A 19788-nucleotide genomic window follows, 5' to 3' on the forward strand; every position below is an offset into this window, starting at 1 on the left:
GGACTACAACTCCCATGATGCCTCTTCATTGACTACGCTGAATAGGGATGGTGGACGTTGTAGTATGAAATGCTTAACCAATTCTTGACTAGGAGCACACCTTTAACTTTAAAACCTATAACACCTTGCGGGGTGCCGGGGAGATAAACCAACCCCGACACAAGGTGGTGCATACAATGAATAACAGCAGATGTCCACAACTTTCTAATTAACTCCTTAGCGACATACTGAATAGAGGACTTAGCGCTCAGATCGACAGTGACTAAGTAGATAAGAACCCTCAATAATAAACAGAGGGATGAGAGGGCCCATCCTATTGGTAATCATCTCATACGTCTTTCCAAACTATTTATCACTGCAAAGCAGAAAGTTTACTACTTATGAAAGGCTCAAGAATTTGTTTACTGAAAATATCCCCCTTCTTACTATCAGCCACATGGCGTGGACATGGAACAAGCTAGAAGGTCTAGATGAAATCCTGTTATAGCAGTCTGAAGCTAGAATTAATGCCATACAGGTAACATTAATACTCACAATTACAACTATCTTTAGTCCTATCTAGGCTTAATGTTTTAAAACTCAGATGAAGAGTCAGAATAACAGTGACTACAATGTTAGTGTTTTTTCTTTAGCTATTAGGATTCGAATAACTCATTTTTGAGGCCAGAGAATCCTGACTGATGCAGAACACTTCTTCTATTCACAGGAGCGACTGTGCCTCAGCAAATACACTTTGAAACTAAGGAAGACCTAGAAACTTCCATAGAAGAATATATCTTTCAGGAATATATCATCAATGTGAATATCCAAGTAGGATCCATGACAGAAATCATAATTAATGAAATATCTGATACATTGTACATATGAATTTAACTCTAATACATGATTATTACATATTGTGTATTGTAGATATGAAAAGGAATACACATTTACAGAATAAAAAGCTCCTGAAGAAGGGGCTACGTCCCCGAAACGCGTAGAGCATATACCCAAGGAACTGTGATACTACTGGTGCTATGAACACAATGATATGGAAAATGTGTTGATAATTTAATTGTGTATAATTAAATTGGTGGTTGTACAAAAGTGAAAAAAACACGTTTGGATGAATTCCTTTATTTTGTACCTATTATTTTAAACTAACCACATTTTGAAAGAGGTGAAGACATAATAGCGTAAATAACGTTGTTTCTATTAAATATATGGTGAATGGTATTATTGTTAAATACTTAAGCAACACAAGAATTCTTGGTTGTTTTTACAACACAAAGGGTTTGCAGGGGACGGGAGGGCTCCACAAAGTTGTGTCCATCTACTGTAATGAAGTTGTAGTACAAAACATCTGGAGCACCACAGGTTGCAGGTCTTAGCTTTAGGGGCACCTTGCGAATGTCGCAGAGCCTTGTAGCAGTCTCTGCAACTTTCTTGCGTCGGACGAGCTGAGTAAGATGAATTACATAGAGCCAAACAGAGCCAAATGTCACTGGGCACATCACCAACCCATTTCTTTCAGAGCTTTTTCACTGTCTGAAGAGAACATATTTTACTGAATGTTTTACTCTTGCTGTTAAAAAACATTGGATTTGTATGGAATATTACATGTTTCCTATCTACCCCAGTTCTCATACAATGGGCCTCATTACACGGTAGGGGGTAGGGGATTACCGGCACCGGTAAGGGCACCGGTGCCGGTAATCCCCTACCGCCCTACTACGAGGTCCCTCAGCGGGTCCCGTCCTTAACGTGTGGTCTGCCCAGGCGTTATGGATGGTTCCCGCTGAGGGACCTCAGAGCTAATAACAGTACCGCAAATTGCGGTACCGTTTTAGCTCCTTCCCCATTCCCATTGAGCCCTATGGGGGCTCAAATGGGAATGGGGAATAGTTCCCGGAATGGGGAATTACCAGTCCCGCAAAGGTTGGAATAGACCGGTATCTCCTAAATCCGGGAACCCGGACTCCGACGGCGGTAGGGGGTAGCCATGGCGCTATTAGCGCCATGGCTACCGCCTACCGTGCAATGAGGCGCAGTGACCCCTAAAGCCAATTAGTGGCAAATAGTGCATTTTAAATGATATGTTGCACATATCTTTGTTAAAAAGTGGATCGGGTAAACATAATAGGTGTATTTATACAGTGCAACGTTCATCCTCGAGAGGGGTGTCTCTGCACTATTTGCATATAACAGATATATATACCTCTACCTGCCCTAACAAATGCACATTCCAACTCAACTCGTGATACTCATTTTATCAACCTCGGAAAGAAGCAGGGTAACATGTATCGTCCCGGGACTAGTAGGTCAAACACACATATCTGTAGGGAATGCATATTTCTGGGACCATCCAGGACCAGGAAGTCGAACATAGATATCTATAGGCCATGCATTATACCGGGACCACCCTAGAACAGGAAGTCGAACATAGATATCTGTAGCAAATGCATAATTCTGGGACCACCCGGGACCAGGAAGTCAAACGCAGATAACTGTAGAGAAAGCATATTTCTAGGACCACCCAGGACCGGGAAGTCAAACATAGATATCTATAGGTGATGCATTATTCCGGGACCACCCTAGAACAGGAAGTTGAACACACATATCTGTAGGAAATGCATAATTCTGGGACCACCCGTCACCAGGAAGTCAAACACAGATATCTGTAGGGAATGCACATTTCTAGGACCACCCAGGACCAGGAAGTCGAACATAGATATCTATAGGTTATGCATTATTCCAGGACCACCCTAGAACAGGAAGTCGAACACAGATATCTGTAGCAAATGCATAATTCTGGTACCACCCGGGACCAGGAAGTCAAATGCAGATAACTATAGGGAATGCATATTTCTGGGACCACCCAGGACCAGGAAGTTGAACATAGATATCTATAGGCGACATATTATTCCTGGACCACCCTAGAACAGGAATTCGAATACAGATATTTTTAGGGAATTAATAATTCTGGGACCACCCGGCACCAGGAAGTCAAACACAGATATCTGTAGGGAATGCATATTTCTGGGACCATCCAGGACCAGGAAGTCGAACATAGATATCTATAGGCAATGCATTATACCGGGACCACCCTAGAACAGGAAGTCGAACACATATATCTGTAGCAAATGCATAATTCTGGGACCACCCGGGACCAGGAAGTCAAACGCAGATAACTGTAGAGAAAGCATATTTCTAGGACCACCCAGGACCAGGAAGTCAAACATAGATATCTATAGGTGATGCATTATTCCGGGACCACCCTAGAACAGGAAGTTGAACACACATATCTGTAGGAAATGCATAATTCTGGGACCACCCGTCACCAGGAAGTCAAACACAGATATCTGTAGGGAATGCACATTTCTAGGACCACCCAGGACCAGGAAGTCGAACATAGATATCTATAGGTTATGCATTATTCCAGGACCACCCTAGAACAGGAAGTCGAACACAGATATCTGTAGCAAATGCATAATTCTGGTACCACCCGGGACCAGGAAGTCAAATGCAGATAACTATAGGGAATGCATATTTCTGGGACCACCCAGGACCAGGAAGTTGAACATAGATATCTATAGGCGACATATTATTCCTGGACCACCCTAGAACAGGAATTCGAATACAGATATTTTTAGGGAATTAATAATTCTGGGACCACCCGGCACCAGGAAGTCAAACACAGATATCTGTAGGGAATGCATAGTTCTGGGACCACTCAGGAACAGGAAGTCGAACGTAGATATCTGTAGGCGATGCATGATTCTGGGACCACCCAGGACCAGGAAGTCAAACACAGATATCTGTACTTAATGCATAATTCTGGGACCACCTGGTACCAGGTCAAACACAGATATCTGTAGTGGATGCATCGGTCCGGACCACCCTGCTTCAGGAGGTCGAACACAGATATTGGTAGAGGATGCATTATTACTGGACCACCCGATACCAGTAGGTCAAACAGAGATGTCTCCAGTGGATGCATTATTCCGGGACCACCCATTACCAGGAAGTTGGACACAGATATCTGTAGTGGATGCATTACTCCATGACCACCCGGAACCAGGAGGTCAAACACAGATATCGGTAGGCAATGCATTATTCCGGGACCACCCAGGACCAGAAAGTCAGACACAGATATCTGTAGTGGATTAGTGGATGATTTAGTCCGGGTCAGCGCAGGACTAGGAGATCAAACACAGAAAACACAGATATCTGGAGTGGGTCATCCCGGGACAAGGAGATGAAACACAGATATCTGGAGTGAGTGCATTAATCCAGGCTACCCACAAACTTGAGGGTGCACAAAGCTAACTGGAGATAATGTGTTAGTCCAGGACAGCCCAGGATGAGGAGGTCAAACACTGATATTTGTATGAGTTAGTCCAGGCTTCACACGACCTTGAGGATGAAGCTAGATATCTGTAGTGCATGCATTAGTCCAGGCTACCCAGGACCTTCAGGGTTAACCTAGATATCCGTAGTGGATGCATTAGTCCGTGGCAACACAGGGCTAGGCGGTCAAACACAGATATCTGTAGTGGATGACTTAGTCCAGGCTACCCGTGACCTTGAGGATGAACCTAGATATCTGTAGTAAATGCATTAGTCCAGGGTACCCACGACCTTGAGGGTGCACATAGATATATTGAGGGAATGCATTAATCCAGGACATCCTGTAAAAAAGGAAGTCAAACACAGATATCTGTAGTGGATAATTTAGTCCAGGCTACCCACAACCAAGAGGGTGAACGTAGATATCTGTAGTGAACGCATTTGTCCGTGGCAACACGGGACTAAGAGGTCAAACACAGATATCTGTAGTGGATGACTTAGTCAGGCTACCCACGACCTTGAGGATGATCCGAGATATCTGTAGTGGATGCATTAGTCCAGTCTAACCACTAACTGGAGGGTGAACATAGATATCTGTAGTAAATGCATTAGACCAGGCTACACACGACCTTGAGGGTGAACATGGGTATCTGTACTGAATGTATTATTCTGTGACAACATGGGACTAGGCGGTCAAACACAGATATCTGTAGTGGATGAATTAGTCCAGGCTACCCACGACCTTGAGTCCAGGCCCGGACATCCTGTAAAATAAAGGAAGTCAGACACAGATATCTGTAGTGGATAATTTAGTCCAGGCTGCCACGGCGTTGAGGATGAACATAGATATCTGTAGTGATTGCATTAGTCCAGGCTGCACACAACATTGAGGGTGAACATGTATATCTGTAGTGGATGTATTAGCCTGTGACAACACTGGACTAGGCGGTCAAACACAAATATCTGTAGTGGATGACTCAGTCCAGGCTACCCACGACCTTGAGATTGAACATAGATATCCGTAGTGGATGCATTAGTCCAGAGCAACACAGGACTAGAGGGTCAAACACAGATATCTGTATTGGATGACTTAGTCCAGGCTACCCACGACCTTGAGGATGAACCTAGATATCTGTCATGGATGCATTAGTCCGGGCTACCCAAGAACTTGAGGGTGAACATAGATATCTGTAGTGGATGCATTAGTCCGTGCCAACACGGGACTAAGAGGTCAAACACAGATATCTGTGGTGAGTTACTTAGTCCAGGCTATCCGCGACCTTGGGGTTGAACTTAGATATCTGTAGTGGTTATAGGTGAAAGGGTCGAAATACAAAGGATCGAATGGCATTTTTTCGAGTCAAAAGCACTGGAAAAAAAAGGGTTGAATGCATTTTTTTTAATGGGTGGTTGCCCCAAAGCCTCTATTTTCTTTAAAAAAACATTTTTTAACTATAATAATTTTTTTTAAACAAAACATAAAAAAATGCATTAAAAAAAATGTTTTTCGATCCTTTTGACTTGAAATTTTTGTCATTCGACACCATCTGTAGTGGATGCATTAGTCCAGGGTACCCACGAACTGGAGGGTGAACATAGATATCTATAGCAGATGCATTAGTCCAGGGTACCCACGAACTGGAGGGTGAACATAGATATCTGTAGCAGATGCATTAGTCCATGGTACCCACGAACTGGAGGGTGAACATAGTAGATGCATTTGTCCAGGGTACCCACGAACTGGAGGGTGAACATAGATATCTATAGCAGATGCATTAGTCCAGGCTACCCACGAACTGGAGGGTGAACATAGATATCTATAGCAGATGCATTAGTCCAGGGTACCCACGAACTGGAGGGTGAACATAGATATCTATAGTAAATGCATTAGTCCAGGGTACCTACAAACTGGAGGGTGAACATAGATATCTATAGCAGATGCATTAGTCCAGGGTACCCATGAACTGGAGGGTGAACATAGTAGATGCATTAGTCCAGGGTACCCACGAACTGGAGGGTGAACATAGATATCTATAGTAGATGCATTAGTCCAGGGTACCCATGAACTGGAGGGTGAACATAGTAGATGCATTAGTCCAGGGTACCCACGAACTGGAGGGTGAACATAGATATCTATAGCAGATGCATTAGTCCAGGGTACCCATGAACTGGAGGGTGAACATAGATATCTATAGCAGATGCATTAGTCCAGGGTACCCGCGACCTTGAGGGTGAACATAGATATCTATAGCAGAAGCATTAGTCCAGGTTACCCATGAACTGGAGGGTGAACATAGTAGATGCATTAGTCCAGGGTACCCACGAACTGGAGGGTGAACATAGATATCTATAGCAGATGCATTAGTCCAGGGTACCCATGAACTGGAGGGTGAACATAGTAGATGCATTAGTCCAGGGTACCCACGAACTGGAGGGTGAACATAGATATCTATAGCAGATGCATTAGTCCAGGGTACCCACGAACTGGAGGGTGAACATAGATATCTATAGCAGATGCATTAGTCCAGGGTACCCACGACCTTGAGGGTGAACATAGATATCTATAGCAGATGCATTAGTCCAGGGTACCCACGAACTGGAGGGTGAACATAGATATCTACAGTAGATGCATTAGTCCAGGGTACCCACGAACTGGAGGGTGAACATAGATATCTACAGTAGATGCATTAGTCCAGGGTACCCATGAACTGGAGGGTGAACAAAGATATCTACAGTAGATGCATTAGTCCAGGGTACCCATGAACTGGAGGGTGAACAAAGATATCTACAGTAGATGCATTAGTCCAGGGTACCCATGAACTGGAGGGTGAACAAAGATATCTACAGTACATGCATTAGTCCAGGGTACCCATGAACTGGAGGGTGAACATAGTAGATGCATTAGTCCAGGGTACCCACGAACTGGAGGGTGAACATAGATATCTATAGCAGATGCATTAGTCCAGGGTACCCATGAACTGGAGGGTGAACATAGTAGATGCATTAGTCCACGAACTGGAGGGTGAACATAGATATCTATAGCAGATGCATTAGTCCAGGCTACCCATGAACTGGAGGGTGAACATAGTAGATGCATTAGTCCAGGGTAACCACGAACTGGAGGGTGAACATAGATATCTATAGCAGATGCATTAGTCCAGGGTACCCATGAACTGGAGGGTGAACATAGTAGATGCATTAGTCCAGGGTACCCACGAACTGGAGGGTGAACATAGATATCTATAGTAGATGCATTAGTCCAGGGTACCCACGAACTGGAGGGTGAACATAGATATCTATAGTAGATGCATTAGTCCAGGGTACCTACAAACTGGAGGGTGAACATGGATATCTGTAGTGGATGCATTAGTCTGTGACAACACAGGACTAGGCGGTCAAACATAGATATCTGTAGTGGATAATTTAGTCCAGGCTACCCAAAACCAAGAGGGTGAACATGTATATCTGTAGTGGATGCATTAGTCCCTGAAAACACATGACTAGGCAGTCAAACACAGATATCTGCAGTGGATGACTTAGTCCAGGCTACCCACGGCTTTGAGAATGAACCTAGATATGTATAATGGATGATTTAGTCCAAGCTAACCACGACCTTGAGGGTGAACATGGATATCTGTGGTGGATGCATTAGTCCATGACAACACAAGACTAGGCGGTCAAACACAGATATCTGTAGTAGATAACTTGACATGGTCGGCGCTCAAGTGAGCCACAACGGATGTCCTTTTGATGTAAGGGCCGAAATTGTGGCTCACACAGCTTCCTCAAGCAACACGCTGGAAAGGCACCCTGAGGGACTGACGCAGGAGGCATGTATTGACCTGACAGCTGTAGGAAAGGATAGCTATGCTTCAAAATTCTTAGCAACGGAAGACAACCAATCTAACATGATTCAACAGCCTGTCACAGCTGATGCGGATAAAACAGGGCAAATGAACACCGTTGCATAGTCTATAAGGGAGCAAACCCCACTCAAGGGCCTGTGGAAAGTTTACACTTTTGGGAAAACTATGATCTCAGGCTCACCTAAAAAACAAGGGCAATCTGCAACAAAAGCATTGTGGAAACCCAGAGGACTTATTCCAACAAATTTTCCATTGTAACAAAATTTCTTTTATGGCAGACCAGGCAGATGAAAGGACCTGGCGGGCCCCAGGGAGTCTACCACAGTCGAGCAAGTGAGGGACGTGGGACTCCCAAATCCCGGTAAGGATGCTCCTGTGATCGTTACGGGAGCCACTATAGTTGAGAGGGCTCAAGCTCAGGGACTTGAAAGTGAGCAGCAAAGCACGCCTTTTGCCCTTAAGGCACCCGAGAAGGAGGGAAGACCCTTAGCCAGAAGATGAAACTACAGCTAGCAGGGTCCACTCGGGTACACTCAGGGCTCTGTACTCCTGAAATTGCTCCTGAAATTGCCCAGAAAAGGCCACTGGCGGAAGGACTCTCGCAGTGTGGTCTATATGATGTGGGATATAAAAAGGCAAGATGGTCTTCGGGAAAAGGCCCTACAGCGAAAACTCCACCCTGTGAGCCGAGCAACAACCAGGCGAGTCTTCTATCAGGCCAAGGATCATTCTGTATGCCTTTAAGCAGGGCCCTGACTGACAAGGATCTTCTACTGGACTTGGCAGCAGCCCAAGTGGAAGAGCAAGCGCCATTGAAACCCATGATTGATGTCAGATTGATAGCCGTTCTTACAATCACGTAGTTGCCTTTCATGAAGCTCTACGAGAACTTGAGCGAACAGATCAAAAACAAACAATGGTCATGGCGATGCTCCACTCGAAGGTCCTATTTGTTGAGGGCTTTGTCACAGCAATCCAAGGCAACCTGGATAAGACCTCCGAACAAATCACCAACATACTTCGAAGCGTCCTTGAACCTATCATCAAGGACAGGAACAAGAGAAGATCAGACCAGGGGAAAGTCCATAAGGAAGCTGCCAGTGTATTTGACACAGTTTGTTTTGACAACTCCGTACCTTAACTCCCGACATCTTATCATAACCTGGGTCAGTCTGTGCTTCCACTGGCAACCACAAGGAAAGAGAATCTGCCTCTGCAAGGGAGTTCTTTGATCACGGTTCTTCTTGACACAGTTGAGGGGGAAACTTTCAAAGACAGTGTTCAGGACCGTAGGACCACCATCTCAACATTGATCCCTACTGCACAAGTTCGATTAAGTAAAGTCACACAAGGGCAAGCTGACTTTTCTGTACCGAAGGAGATGACTCAGGTTGAACTACCAAAACAATACAAGATATTTTCTAAACTGGAGGCCGGATGTAAGAACGTCCAGGCCCTAGAAGAGTCACTGCACTCCAAACGAAAGTCACTAAAAACCATGCTTGACGACAAGAACAAACAGGGAATGGATGTTCATAGATGACTACAGCCATCAAAAACGCTCAAACGACAGCCATCTGAGATGAAAAAAGGCCCTTTGGAGAAACTTAATCCATCCAAACAACAGCAATGTTATTGGCAACAGGGAATCAGAAACAATACCTGAAAAAGTAGTGACAAACTCAGGGTTGGAGAGGAGGACGAGATTCCAGTCAACGAATGCACTCAGTTTGGAGGCCTGAGCGGTGGAAGAGGGGAGTCTGGATCTAACTAAACTCTCAACGTATACATCCGAAGAGGAGGCAAACAGTCCTCTAAGAAGGGTGATTGACGTAGGAAAGGCTTTGCAGAGGGAGGACAAGAATGACAATCCAGACGAAGGGGCCCTGACAAGTGGAACTGAGTCCGATGACGAGTTGGGGGATGAACTATCCGGTGAGGATCAGGAGGTCGGCAAATCGACCAACACATCTACCAGAAGGGTACTCCAGAAAGTGGCCTGCAGTGTAGGAGAGGCTTACTTCCAGGAACTCTGCTCCAAATTTTACCCATGGGCTGAGGGGGGGCGTGTAACAAAAGGATTCCAGAAAAAGTGGTTTCCTTTAAGACACTTGAGCAGAGGTGGCTCGAGTTGGTCAATACACCCAAAAAAGAAAAAGCTACTATTCCCATGACAAGACAAACAGTGGTGAACGGGGGTAAACGACCCCCAATCAGGAATTCAGTAAAAAACAGGGATACCTTTAGAATGCTATTGGACAGGATGCTCTACATAAATGATTAATTGATTTTAAATAGAGCCAATGTCTTACATCTATTCCATCGCATATCTAAACTAAGGGAAACCAAGTCTAAGGACATCCTCTTGATTGAATTTCCGGAAGAAGCCAGACTAGGCAAAGACTATACAAAGTGGTTGTTTATCTCTCCTCCTCAGCGAAAAACCACCTATTGCTCTCTGAGGGTTGAAGATATTGGAAATCAAAGAAGACTCCTCTCAAAGTACATATGGGGCATTATCCCGAAGGTCGTGGTCTAAATCCACATCACTTTGACCCCGAACACCAAACAACACGATAAGGGGGATAAACCCACAGGCAGGGGCATCAAAGTTCACCAACAAGAGGTGCCGGGTAAACAACCAAACTTCCGTATAGTGGTAAAATCTAACCCAGTCCCAGAACCTTGGTTGGACAATCTTTTATTTTGGTGCCTCCCTATTAGTGTTTGTATCAGCTGTCGCCGATCCTAAAGAGTACAGACTGCCCTTGGCCCACGTTACCAAAAGAGTCGAAGGAGGTACACCAGCCGGGCTGCGCCTGTTTCACCTTCATGACTAGGGTGACGGTCGGTTTAGGAAGACTGCAGGGCTGAGTAGGTGGCTTAGCCACTACTCATCCCTGTACTCCTGCAGAGCAGTAGTCATTCATTACACTTGTATATGTTGGTAGTTATGACTTAGTTTCCACATCATGGACTTTTCCATTTTCATCCCATTAGCCCATCAGTACCACTTCTCCCTGTAGTTCGTACCATCTGCTGATGGTAAAGGAAAGTCCATGGCTCACTTCCTGTCAGTGTGATGTCAGGTGAAGGGGGAATGCGCCCTCCTTCCTGCTGATGATCTGTGCATACCTTAGGATAGGTTCCGGGGGATGGCTCATGAATAAAGCATTGGCTTCAGGCATGGGTAGAGTCTGAACTTCGCGAGTTGGAATCCCAGCGTGGCCCACTCAGCCCTTCAACCTTCTGATGTAAAAAAAAAATGGAGTTCCATTAAAAATAACATCTACAACTGCAGCGCATTGAAAGAGGCGAGATCCAGCATGAAACACTACATTGACATGTGACCTCATGATTATAACCTGCTTTAGCCACAGCCGACCCCGCCTGCGGCTTGTACTGTATGGGTCAGGTGAAAATTCCGGCCTTCACGTGCTTCAGCATGAAAGCCAATAGCAGGCATGACGGGGCAGAGCCGGCTCCCAACCCGTACCAGTCCAAGCCACTTCTCATTAATTCCTCATGAATAATCCCACTCATTATCGTGAGCAGGGTTTTGATTCTATTAAAGACACAGAGGCAAGTATTATGTCTTTGTCTACTCATTTAGCAGCAGAGAAAAAATATATGTCAAAACATGCGTTAAGAAAAGTAAAATGGATTCAGAAAGAACACGAAATGGAGTTTCTAATGAACAGCGTCCATGGCCCTTGTAACAGCCAATCACAGTAGGTCACATTGCATAAAAGGCCGTAGAGCCGTCACTCTTAGTTTGTCTTTGCCGCTCGTCACAGCAGATAAGTGCTCGACACTTCCCTTCAAGTACTGATTGCTCCTTACTGAGAGAGTCTTTCAATAACGTCTGCATGCTTCTTGGTGATAAAAGCACTATATTGATCAATGCTTTGGGCCGAGGGCTGGTCACACGGCTACGTTAAATTCTAGCTTCTGCGTTTGAATCCCGAGAGGGATCTCGTTAGGTGGGATTTGGCTCTTGAAGAGTGGACTTTAAGACCTAAGCTTTGCCTACTGCTTCAGTGTAAAATCTGAACATGTAAAGTGCGCCCAGACTTTGGGCCTCATGAGTTTGGAGGTATTTCAGAGCAAAATCCTCTGAAATACCACCAATCGGATTTACTGTTACCGCCACTTGGTCAGGCGGACTTTCCGCCTGATTACAAGTGGTGGAAGCAGTGTAAATCCCCATTTATTTTGGGTCCATTGGACCCAATGGGGCATTTTTGCAGAATTACCTCGGCAGAATTACCGCTGTGTAATTCCGCCAATTCTGCCGATTTTTTGGCATTGAGTGGCAACATTTAGCTACATGGTTTTGCTGCAGGTAAATATTCCACTCAAAGCCAAAACTCATAATGTAGTGTAGTGCTAAAATTAGAGGTAACTCAGTTACCTCCAATTTTACCACTTGCTGCCATACTCGTAATGAGGCCCTTTATCTGCTCCACAGAACAAAGGTCACGGTATGACCTAGGAAGCAGAATCACGCTGGCTCCCCACAAGGACGCCGCAGCATTCTCTCCTACCAAAGACGCTGCACTGGGTGGGCAACCTTCGAACATCATTTTGCGGGACGTTTGCACAAACGGTGGCGATGACGTCACGGCATCATTCATCTTTAGCCCACTCCCAATTGTTAGTTAAGCAATTGGTGAATGGCTGTTTGCGCTCTCATAGCCGGCCGAATTCCAATGCTAATGGTTGGTCCTTGGGAGGTGATGGTCATGTCTTTAACTGTAAACAGCAACCACCACAACCCCATGAACAAAGCAACAGCACGTTCCATATGCAGGCACACCAAGGAGGCCTGGGGCGAGACAGCTTCATGAACGGAGTTGAGACGTTTCCCCGCCGCGCACAGGACAAATGAATCCAAAACGCGAGAGTCACGCAAAATACGTGAACGTTGACCACACCTATGCTGCATGAATAATGAGGTATAGGAGACCCTTTACGGGAATCTTTGCAAAGTGTACCAAAGAAGACCATTCATTTAATCGTCTAACCTGGCTATTTTCACCAGCATTTAATGCACGTAGAAGTGCTCTCCCTGTTAAAGAGTCTGTTTGACTCGAAACATTTGTTGGCATTATTTCCTAGTTTGGTCTATCAAACTGGATGCATTTACGAAAACTTTACTTAAAGCGATATGGAGCGCGTTTTCGAATTGGCCGGTTTCCAACGCTGCCTGTCATGCGCACATGGCAGGCGCCTCCCAACGCTGCCTGTCATGCGCACATGGCAGGCGCCTCCCAACGCTGCCTGTCATGCGCATATGGCAGGCGCCTCCCAACGCTGCCTGTCATGCGCATATGGCAGGCGCCTCCCAACGCTGCCTGTCATGCGCACATGGCAGGCGACATCTCTTTACACTTCTCGTTTGCACCGCGCAGTGTAAATGATGAAAAATGTCTGGAGATGCAAACGTAATGGTCCCCTCCAGGAAATGTATGATGTCTTTTAACCCCTTAAGTGCCAAGGACGAGTATGCTCGTCCTTTTTGCATAGACTTGCATAATTCCTTTGGGTCTCAAAAACTGCCACATCATAGGCTGATTTTAAAAAGAAACTAAAAACCTTCCTGTTTTAGGCTACTTAAGCCCGTTCATTGTTTTCCTGCCACTTTTATTGCTTTTCTGGTGCTCTGTTGTTTGTTCGTGGTGTGTACTTTTTTGTTCTTTGTGCGCCTTGAGGCCTCCAGATGATGTGGCGTGTTTTAAGAATTGACATCAATAAATAAATAAATAAATAAATGATAGCCTGGCACTTTATGAGCTCCTATTGATACCAATATTTTCTCCCGATATGAGTATTAATTGCCATCTGTATTACTTTACTCAGTTTATTTAGTTGCAAAAAACCATTAAAGTATAAATCAACAATGTACAAGCCTTGGTGTCTCCCCAATGGGGCTGGACCTTTCCCATTGGTGGTAGCCTCTGCACCAAGGGTGATTTGCAGAAGGCTGGCCCAACTCTGTAATCGTGCAGCTGGCCTAACAAACCATGGCCCCAGTGGCATGTCCAGGGAGTGGCCTGGGATGGCACCTGCTACCCCTGGAATCTGATTGCCCACCATATATGTGTGTGCTTGTACTTCATGCCACCCCTGCTTAAGTCAGTGCCCCACTTGGGCCACCCCAGTCAAAAGAGTATTGACAGGCCACTGCATGGCCCACAGCAATGCCATTAGCTATGATTAATTCAATCCGTTCCAGCCTTCTTTGGCGACTGTACTCTAAGACACAGTTTTGAACTTAAAAACATACAACTTCTGTTAAATGTGGAGCGGGGCTTCTTCCAGCTACACAAATTGGTAAACCGCATCCCTCTTTCCTTTTTAATTTGGATATCTATAAGGCAAAACTATTGCATTAGAGTACAGATTAGGAGGAATGGCACATGATGAGAGAGTCTGTAGTGGCTGTTTGGTTATTTTCCACCCATTGACTGCCAAGGCCATGCTAATCACTATGACTTTACCCACCCAGATCCTGCCACTCCCCACCCAAAACTCCTCCTTATGGGAATTCTGATCCCCCTTTAAGCAGGCCTTGCCATCAAACTTTGCACTCAAAGTGACTGCCAGTGTTTTTTCAAAGCCGTCTTCTGAGAATTAATGGCTTAATTAGAGCACTAATCCTGCTACTGGTGTAGTAAAAATATCAACCAGGGCTTCCTTCAGCCACTCGATTTATAAGCCCTACGTGCGTTCTTCATTGAAGTCCTGTTAAAAATAAGCATTGGCAAAGCCAACAGTTTTGGCATATGTATAAGTTATTTGCCAGACACTGCTATTGGAAGTGCAGGTACTTGCACCAGTTTGCACCTGCTCTCATCAATGGCCAGTTAATACCACTACAGCAGGGCCTGCAAGTGCCTTTCCCATGCCTACACAAAATCCCAAACTGTTGGCAATTTAAATGCTTGTTCACTTATCCACGTCACCTGACTGTACTCAATATAATTGTACAGCTGTACATCTACCAAACGGGCCAACAGTATGTGCCAATTGGTGAATGAGTAAAGCTGCCCTCTGCCACAGTCCAACTGCAAGACTACAGGCCTAAGTGGCAGTCGCCCTTCTCCACCCCTCTGTGATCCTCAGCTTCCCTCTCTATCCCAAAACCTTCGCCGACCACAACTAGTAACAGTTAGTATCCTCTCCTCTTCCTTTCCCCTACATACCCTTGGTCTGATAGTCTTCCTGCGCCTATACGTAAGAAATGCATTCTGGTTCATTTTCTTGCTTGAATTCTCCATGTACAATCATGTATCGCCTTGTATAGTCTTGTTTGATCTACAAAAGTGTTCTGAGGCACCAAAGCACTATCTAAAACTCTAAAATAAGGAATGACATATGTTACAATGGGGCTACCAAAATATCTCTTTTTTAAACTGGGGCTTGAATGTGGCCTACTCAACAGTTAAAGCTGGAGCCCATCTCGGGGGTGTGAGTAAAAGGAAGGCACTAAAGGGTTAGAATGTATATTTCTTGGAGACCTAGAGTCATGTTCAATGTTTAAGTTGAAGTGTTGGACGAGTTTCCTTTGCAAGAGTCTAAGACATGTATTTTCTCTCTTGCAGATACGTGCCCTGAAGAAGTGCCGCTTTCCCAGGACTATGCAGATGAGCGTAGGATGGTCTCAGCCATGGAGACCGACATTTATGACACGATCCTGGAGACCACTGATGGAGCCAGTACCGAAGCTGGCTGGTACCTTCCTTACCCGCTGGGCTTCCAGGTTACCCTTACGGGCTTCCTCATGCTGGAAATTGTTCTTGGCTTCAGCAGCAACCTGACCGTCCTGGTGCTATATTGCATGCAGGCCAACCTGGTGGACTCGGTCAGCAACATGGTGACGATGAACCTTCATGTGCTGGACATCATCATCTGCGTGGTCTGCGTGCCGCTCACCATCGTCATCATACTCATTCCACTGGAGCACAACATCGCCTTGGTGTGCTGCTTCCACGAGGCCTGCGTCACCTTCAGCAGCATTGCCACGGCCATCAATGTCTTGGTGATCAGCCTGGACCGGTATGACATCTCGGTGCGGCCGGCCAACCGCGTCCTGACGCCGAGCCGGATGGTGCTTCTCCTAGCCTGTGTCTGGTTTGCATCCCTGATGGTCTTCTTCATACCCTTCTTTGAGGTGGAGTTCTTCGGGGATCCGGACCACATGGCCACCTGGCAAAACAAAACACTGCTCTGCGTTAGTGTCAATGAGTACCACACAGAACTGGGTATGTACTACCACCTCGTCATCCAAATCCCCATCTTCTTTGCTACCGTGGCAGTCATGTTGGTCACCTACTCCAAAATCCTCCAGGCCCTCAACATCAAAATTGGCAGCCACTTCAAGAGGAGTCAACGCCGTAAAACAAAGAAGCGCAAGAAGAGGAAAGCCTCAGATCAGAGCAGCATGGGAGAGACCAAAAGACTTACACAGCCTCCCGCCACTCCCAACCCACCCATGAGAGTGCAGGCTTCCGTCTCTGTGATTATTGCGTTGAGGCGTGCCGTCAAGCGCCACCGGGACAGGAGGGCGCGGCAGAAGCGGGTCTTCCGAATGTCCCTCATTATCATCACCACCTTTCTGCTGTGCTGGGCTCCGATTTCAATCGTGAACCTCCTCATTCTCTGCGTGGGGCCCGGCGACTTACTCGTGAAGATGCGTATCTGCTTCATCGCCATGGCCTACGGCACCACCATCTTCCACCCGCTCCTATACGCCTTCACGCGGCAAAAGTTTCGCAATGTTCTCAAGAGCAAAATGAAAAAGCGGGTGGTCTCTGTTCTCCAGGTGGACCCTGTCCCAGGGGGGACAGTGATACACAACTCCTGGATAGAGCCCAAAAAGCGGAAGGCCAAATTGGAATGCAGCGATGCGACTGATCGCTGCCTCACCGACGCAGTGAAGGAATGACCAAGCCGTTCCTGGTCTTGAAGAGTTGACATTTATGTCGTGGACAGAAGAGGCGCAATTCGGTCACCTTGTAGTCTGATTATATTTCAGTTGAAAACCTTTGACGATCAATTCAGACCACAGGATGGAGACCATGCGGTACAGGTTACCCAGACACATATCCACAATCCCCCGTTCATGCACTGCCATCTCACCTCTGTGGCCTGGCATTAACAAGGGGTACCCTACACACCTCAGCAAGGTGTGCCCAACTCTCCTCGTCAACTGTGACCTGGACAACCTTGTTTTGTAACTTATAAGTGGATGATCAGAGAGCCAGTAATAATGGCAGAGGCCTGCGCCCCATGCGCTTAGCACATATCCAGGATGTACAAGATGGCTGCCATGTCTGACTGGTTCATTAGAATAGAGAATATTGTACATTTTCTGAATACAGATGATCGTTGCATGGTTCAAAGAAGTGTTTTTAATTGGCAGCAGGGAGAAGACTGCGTGAGGTAAGGGGTTGAACCTGCCTCACCCAGCCGCAGGACGCCCCGTTGTGAAAGCCTAGTTGCAACCATGTCGCCGGCACACAGGTGAGGGCCCGGACGGCGTGGAACAGAATACCAGCAGAATTGTTCATTTTTAGGAATTCGTTTTGAGTTCTTATTTGATAATGTACAGGGTGGCATCACTGCACAGTTGAACCAACCTGAGCAGGTCACTTTTAGGGAATAGAAAATGTGCCCATTTCATTATTAAAAAAGTAGTTTCTTGTTGTTGAAATATAATCATCTATGGTATTGACTTTTAAACCTAGGAACCCAAGCACTGTAGAACAATGATGGACAATGCTGTATTAGCTGCTCCTCAACGTTTCTCTCCATCGTCTTGTTTGCTGTGTCACAGTCTGTGGGCGCCATCACGCCGAACTAGGAGACCCTACTCTTGGCCTCATTCAATGTGATTACCATTTCCCTCCCTAGGTGTCCCTCTCGTGGGCTAACATCTGGCCACAGCATCTCCCCCTCCTGGTGAATCAGTGGCAGAAAGGCGCTGATTGCTGATTGGTATTCCCGTGTCGAAAACAGTACCGCGGCGCCGGGTAATGGCAGTGGGAAGGCGGAAGTGCTGAACGGAGACAAGAGTTCCAGCAGGCTGTGCATTTTAGAAGAAGATGACTCAGAGGGCGCTGAATCTTTGGGAACATATCAAAATAGTTGAGAAAATGTTGTATTTATTTTATTTTTCATGGAAATGTGTTATAGAAGGTTTTACGGGCAAGGAATCCCTTCAAAGCTCCAAGGATCCGACCCGTGCACTGATCTCAGAGACCCATTAAATTCACACCATATCACGCATTAAAGAAACGTTAACACCATTGTCCCCAATAAATATTGAATACTCTAGTCGAATCAGAAGCATTGTCCCCTTATTGGTCTGCTGCTGAACTGAGAAGGCAACATCAACCGGCTGGTTATTGGCACGCTCTATTATTGGTCGGGAGAATTTGCAAGCATGCTTCAGAAGGTGCTAAGACACATACTTAATAAATAACATGACCATCCTGAAATTGGTAGGAAGATGTATGAAGGACATTTCTTGTACACAGCGGTGAGAGTGAACCGTCCTGGTCCACGAGAGCCACACAAAGTACAGGTGTTCTGAATATCCATCATGAGTGATAATGAGATAACTTTGCATCCAGTGGTCTACTGTGGATATCCTGAAATCGGTTTTAGGCTTGAGGACCAGAATTGTGAGCTTTACAATTATTATGAACGTTGGGAGAGAGCGAGAGGGGGAGAGAGAGAGAAAGAGAAAGACAGTGTGTGTGGCCGTGTGTGTATGTGTGGCTGTGTGTATGTGGCCATGTGTGTGGCCGTGTGTGTGTGTGTGGCCGTGTGTGTGTGTGAGGCTGTGTGTGTGTGTGGCCGTGTGTGTGTGTGTCCGTGTGTGTGTGTGTGTGTGGGGCTGTGTGTGTGTGGCCGTGTGTGTGTGTGTGGCCGTGTGTGTGTGTGGCCGTGTGTGTGTGTGTGGCTGTGTGTGTGTGCGGCTGTGTGTGTGTGTGTAGTTGTGTGTGTGGGCGTGTGTGTGCGTGTGGCTGTGTGTGTGTGTGGCTGTGTGTGCGCAGCCGTGTGTTTGTGGTTGTGTGTGTGTGTTTGCTCGTGTGTGTGGCCGTGTCTGTGTGTGTGTGTGTGTGGCTGTGTGTGTGTGTATGGCCGTGTGTGTGGCTGTGTGTGTGTGAGGCCGTGTGTGTGTGGTCGTGTGTGGCTGTGTGGCTGTGTGTGTGTGTGGCTGTGTGTGCGCAGCCGTGTGTTTGTGGTTGTGTGTGTGTGTTTGCTCGTGTGTGTGGCCGTGTGTGTGTGTGTGTGTGTGGCCGTGTGTGTGTGTGGCCGTGTGTGTGGCTGTGTGTGTGGTCGTGTATGTGCGTGGCTGTGTGTGTGCGTGTGGCTGTGTGTGTGTGTGTGTGGCTGTGTGTGCGTGGCCGTGTGTGTGTGGTCGTGTGTGTGTGTGTGGCCGTGTGTGTGTGTGTGGCTGTGTGTGTGTGTATGGCTGTGTGTGTGGCTGTGTGTGTGTGGTCGCATGTGTGTGTGTGTGTGTGGCCGTGTGTGTGTGTGGCCGTGTGTGTGTGGTCGTGTGTGGCCGTGTGTGTGTGTG

At 46.4% G+C, this 19788-nt stretch overlaps 1 protein-coding gene across 3 annotated transcripts in view; it reads left to right on the forward strand.

Annotated features, from left to right (window-relative positions):
- LOC138566230 (G-protein coupled receptor 22-like) overlaps positions 1–18542 on the forward strand; it is a 1714615-nt gene extending 1696073 nt beyond the window's left edge. For all 3 annotated transcript variants that reach the window (XM_069643296.1, XM_069643294.1, XM_069643295.1), the window contains one exon: positions 15803–18542. In XM_069643296.1, coding sequence (XP_069499397.1) covers positions 15856–17145 — 1290 coding nt within the window. In that variant the 5' untranslated portion in view covers positions 15803–15855 and the 3' untranslated portion in view covers positions 17146–18542. The remainder of the gene's footprint in view (positions 1–15802) is intronic.
- Positions 18543–19788: the final 1246 nt, after the last annotated feature.

Source organism: Ambystoma mexicanum, chromosome 2p (assembly GCF_040938575.1).
Source record: "Ambystoma mexicanum isolate Mex_15411 chromosome 2p, UKY_AmexF1_1, whole genome shotgun sequence".
Lineage (NCBI taxonomy): Eukaryota > Metazoa > Chordata > Amphibia > Caudata > Ambystomatidae > Ambystoma > Ambystoma mexicanum.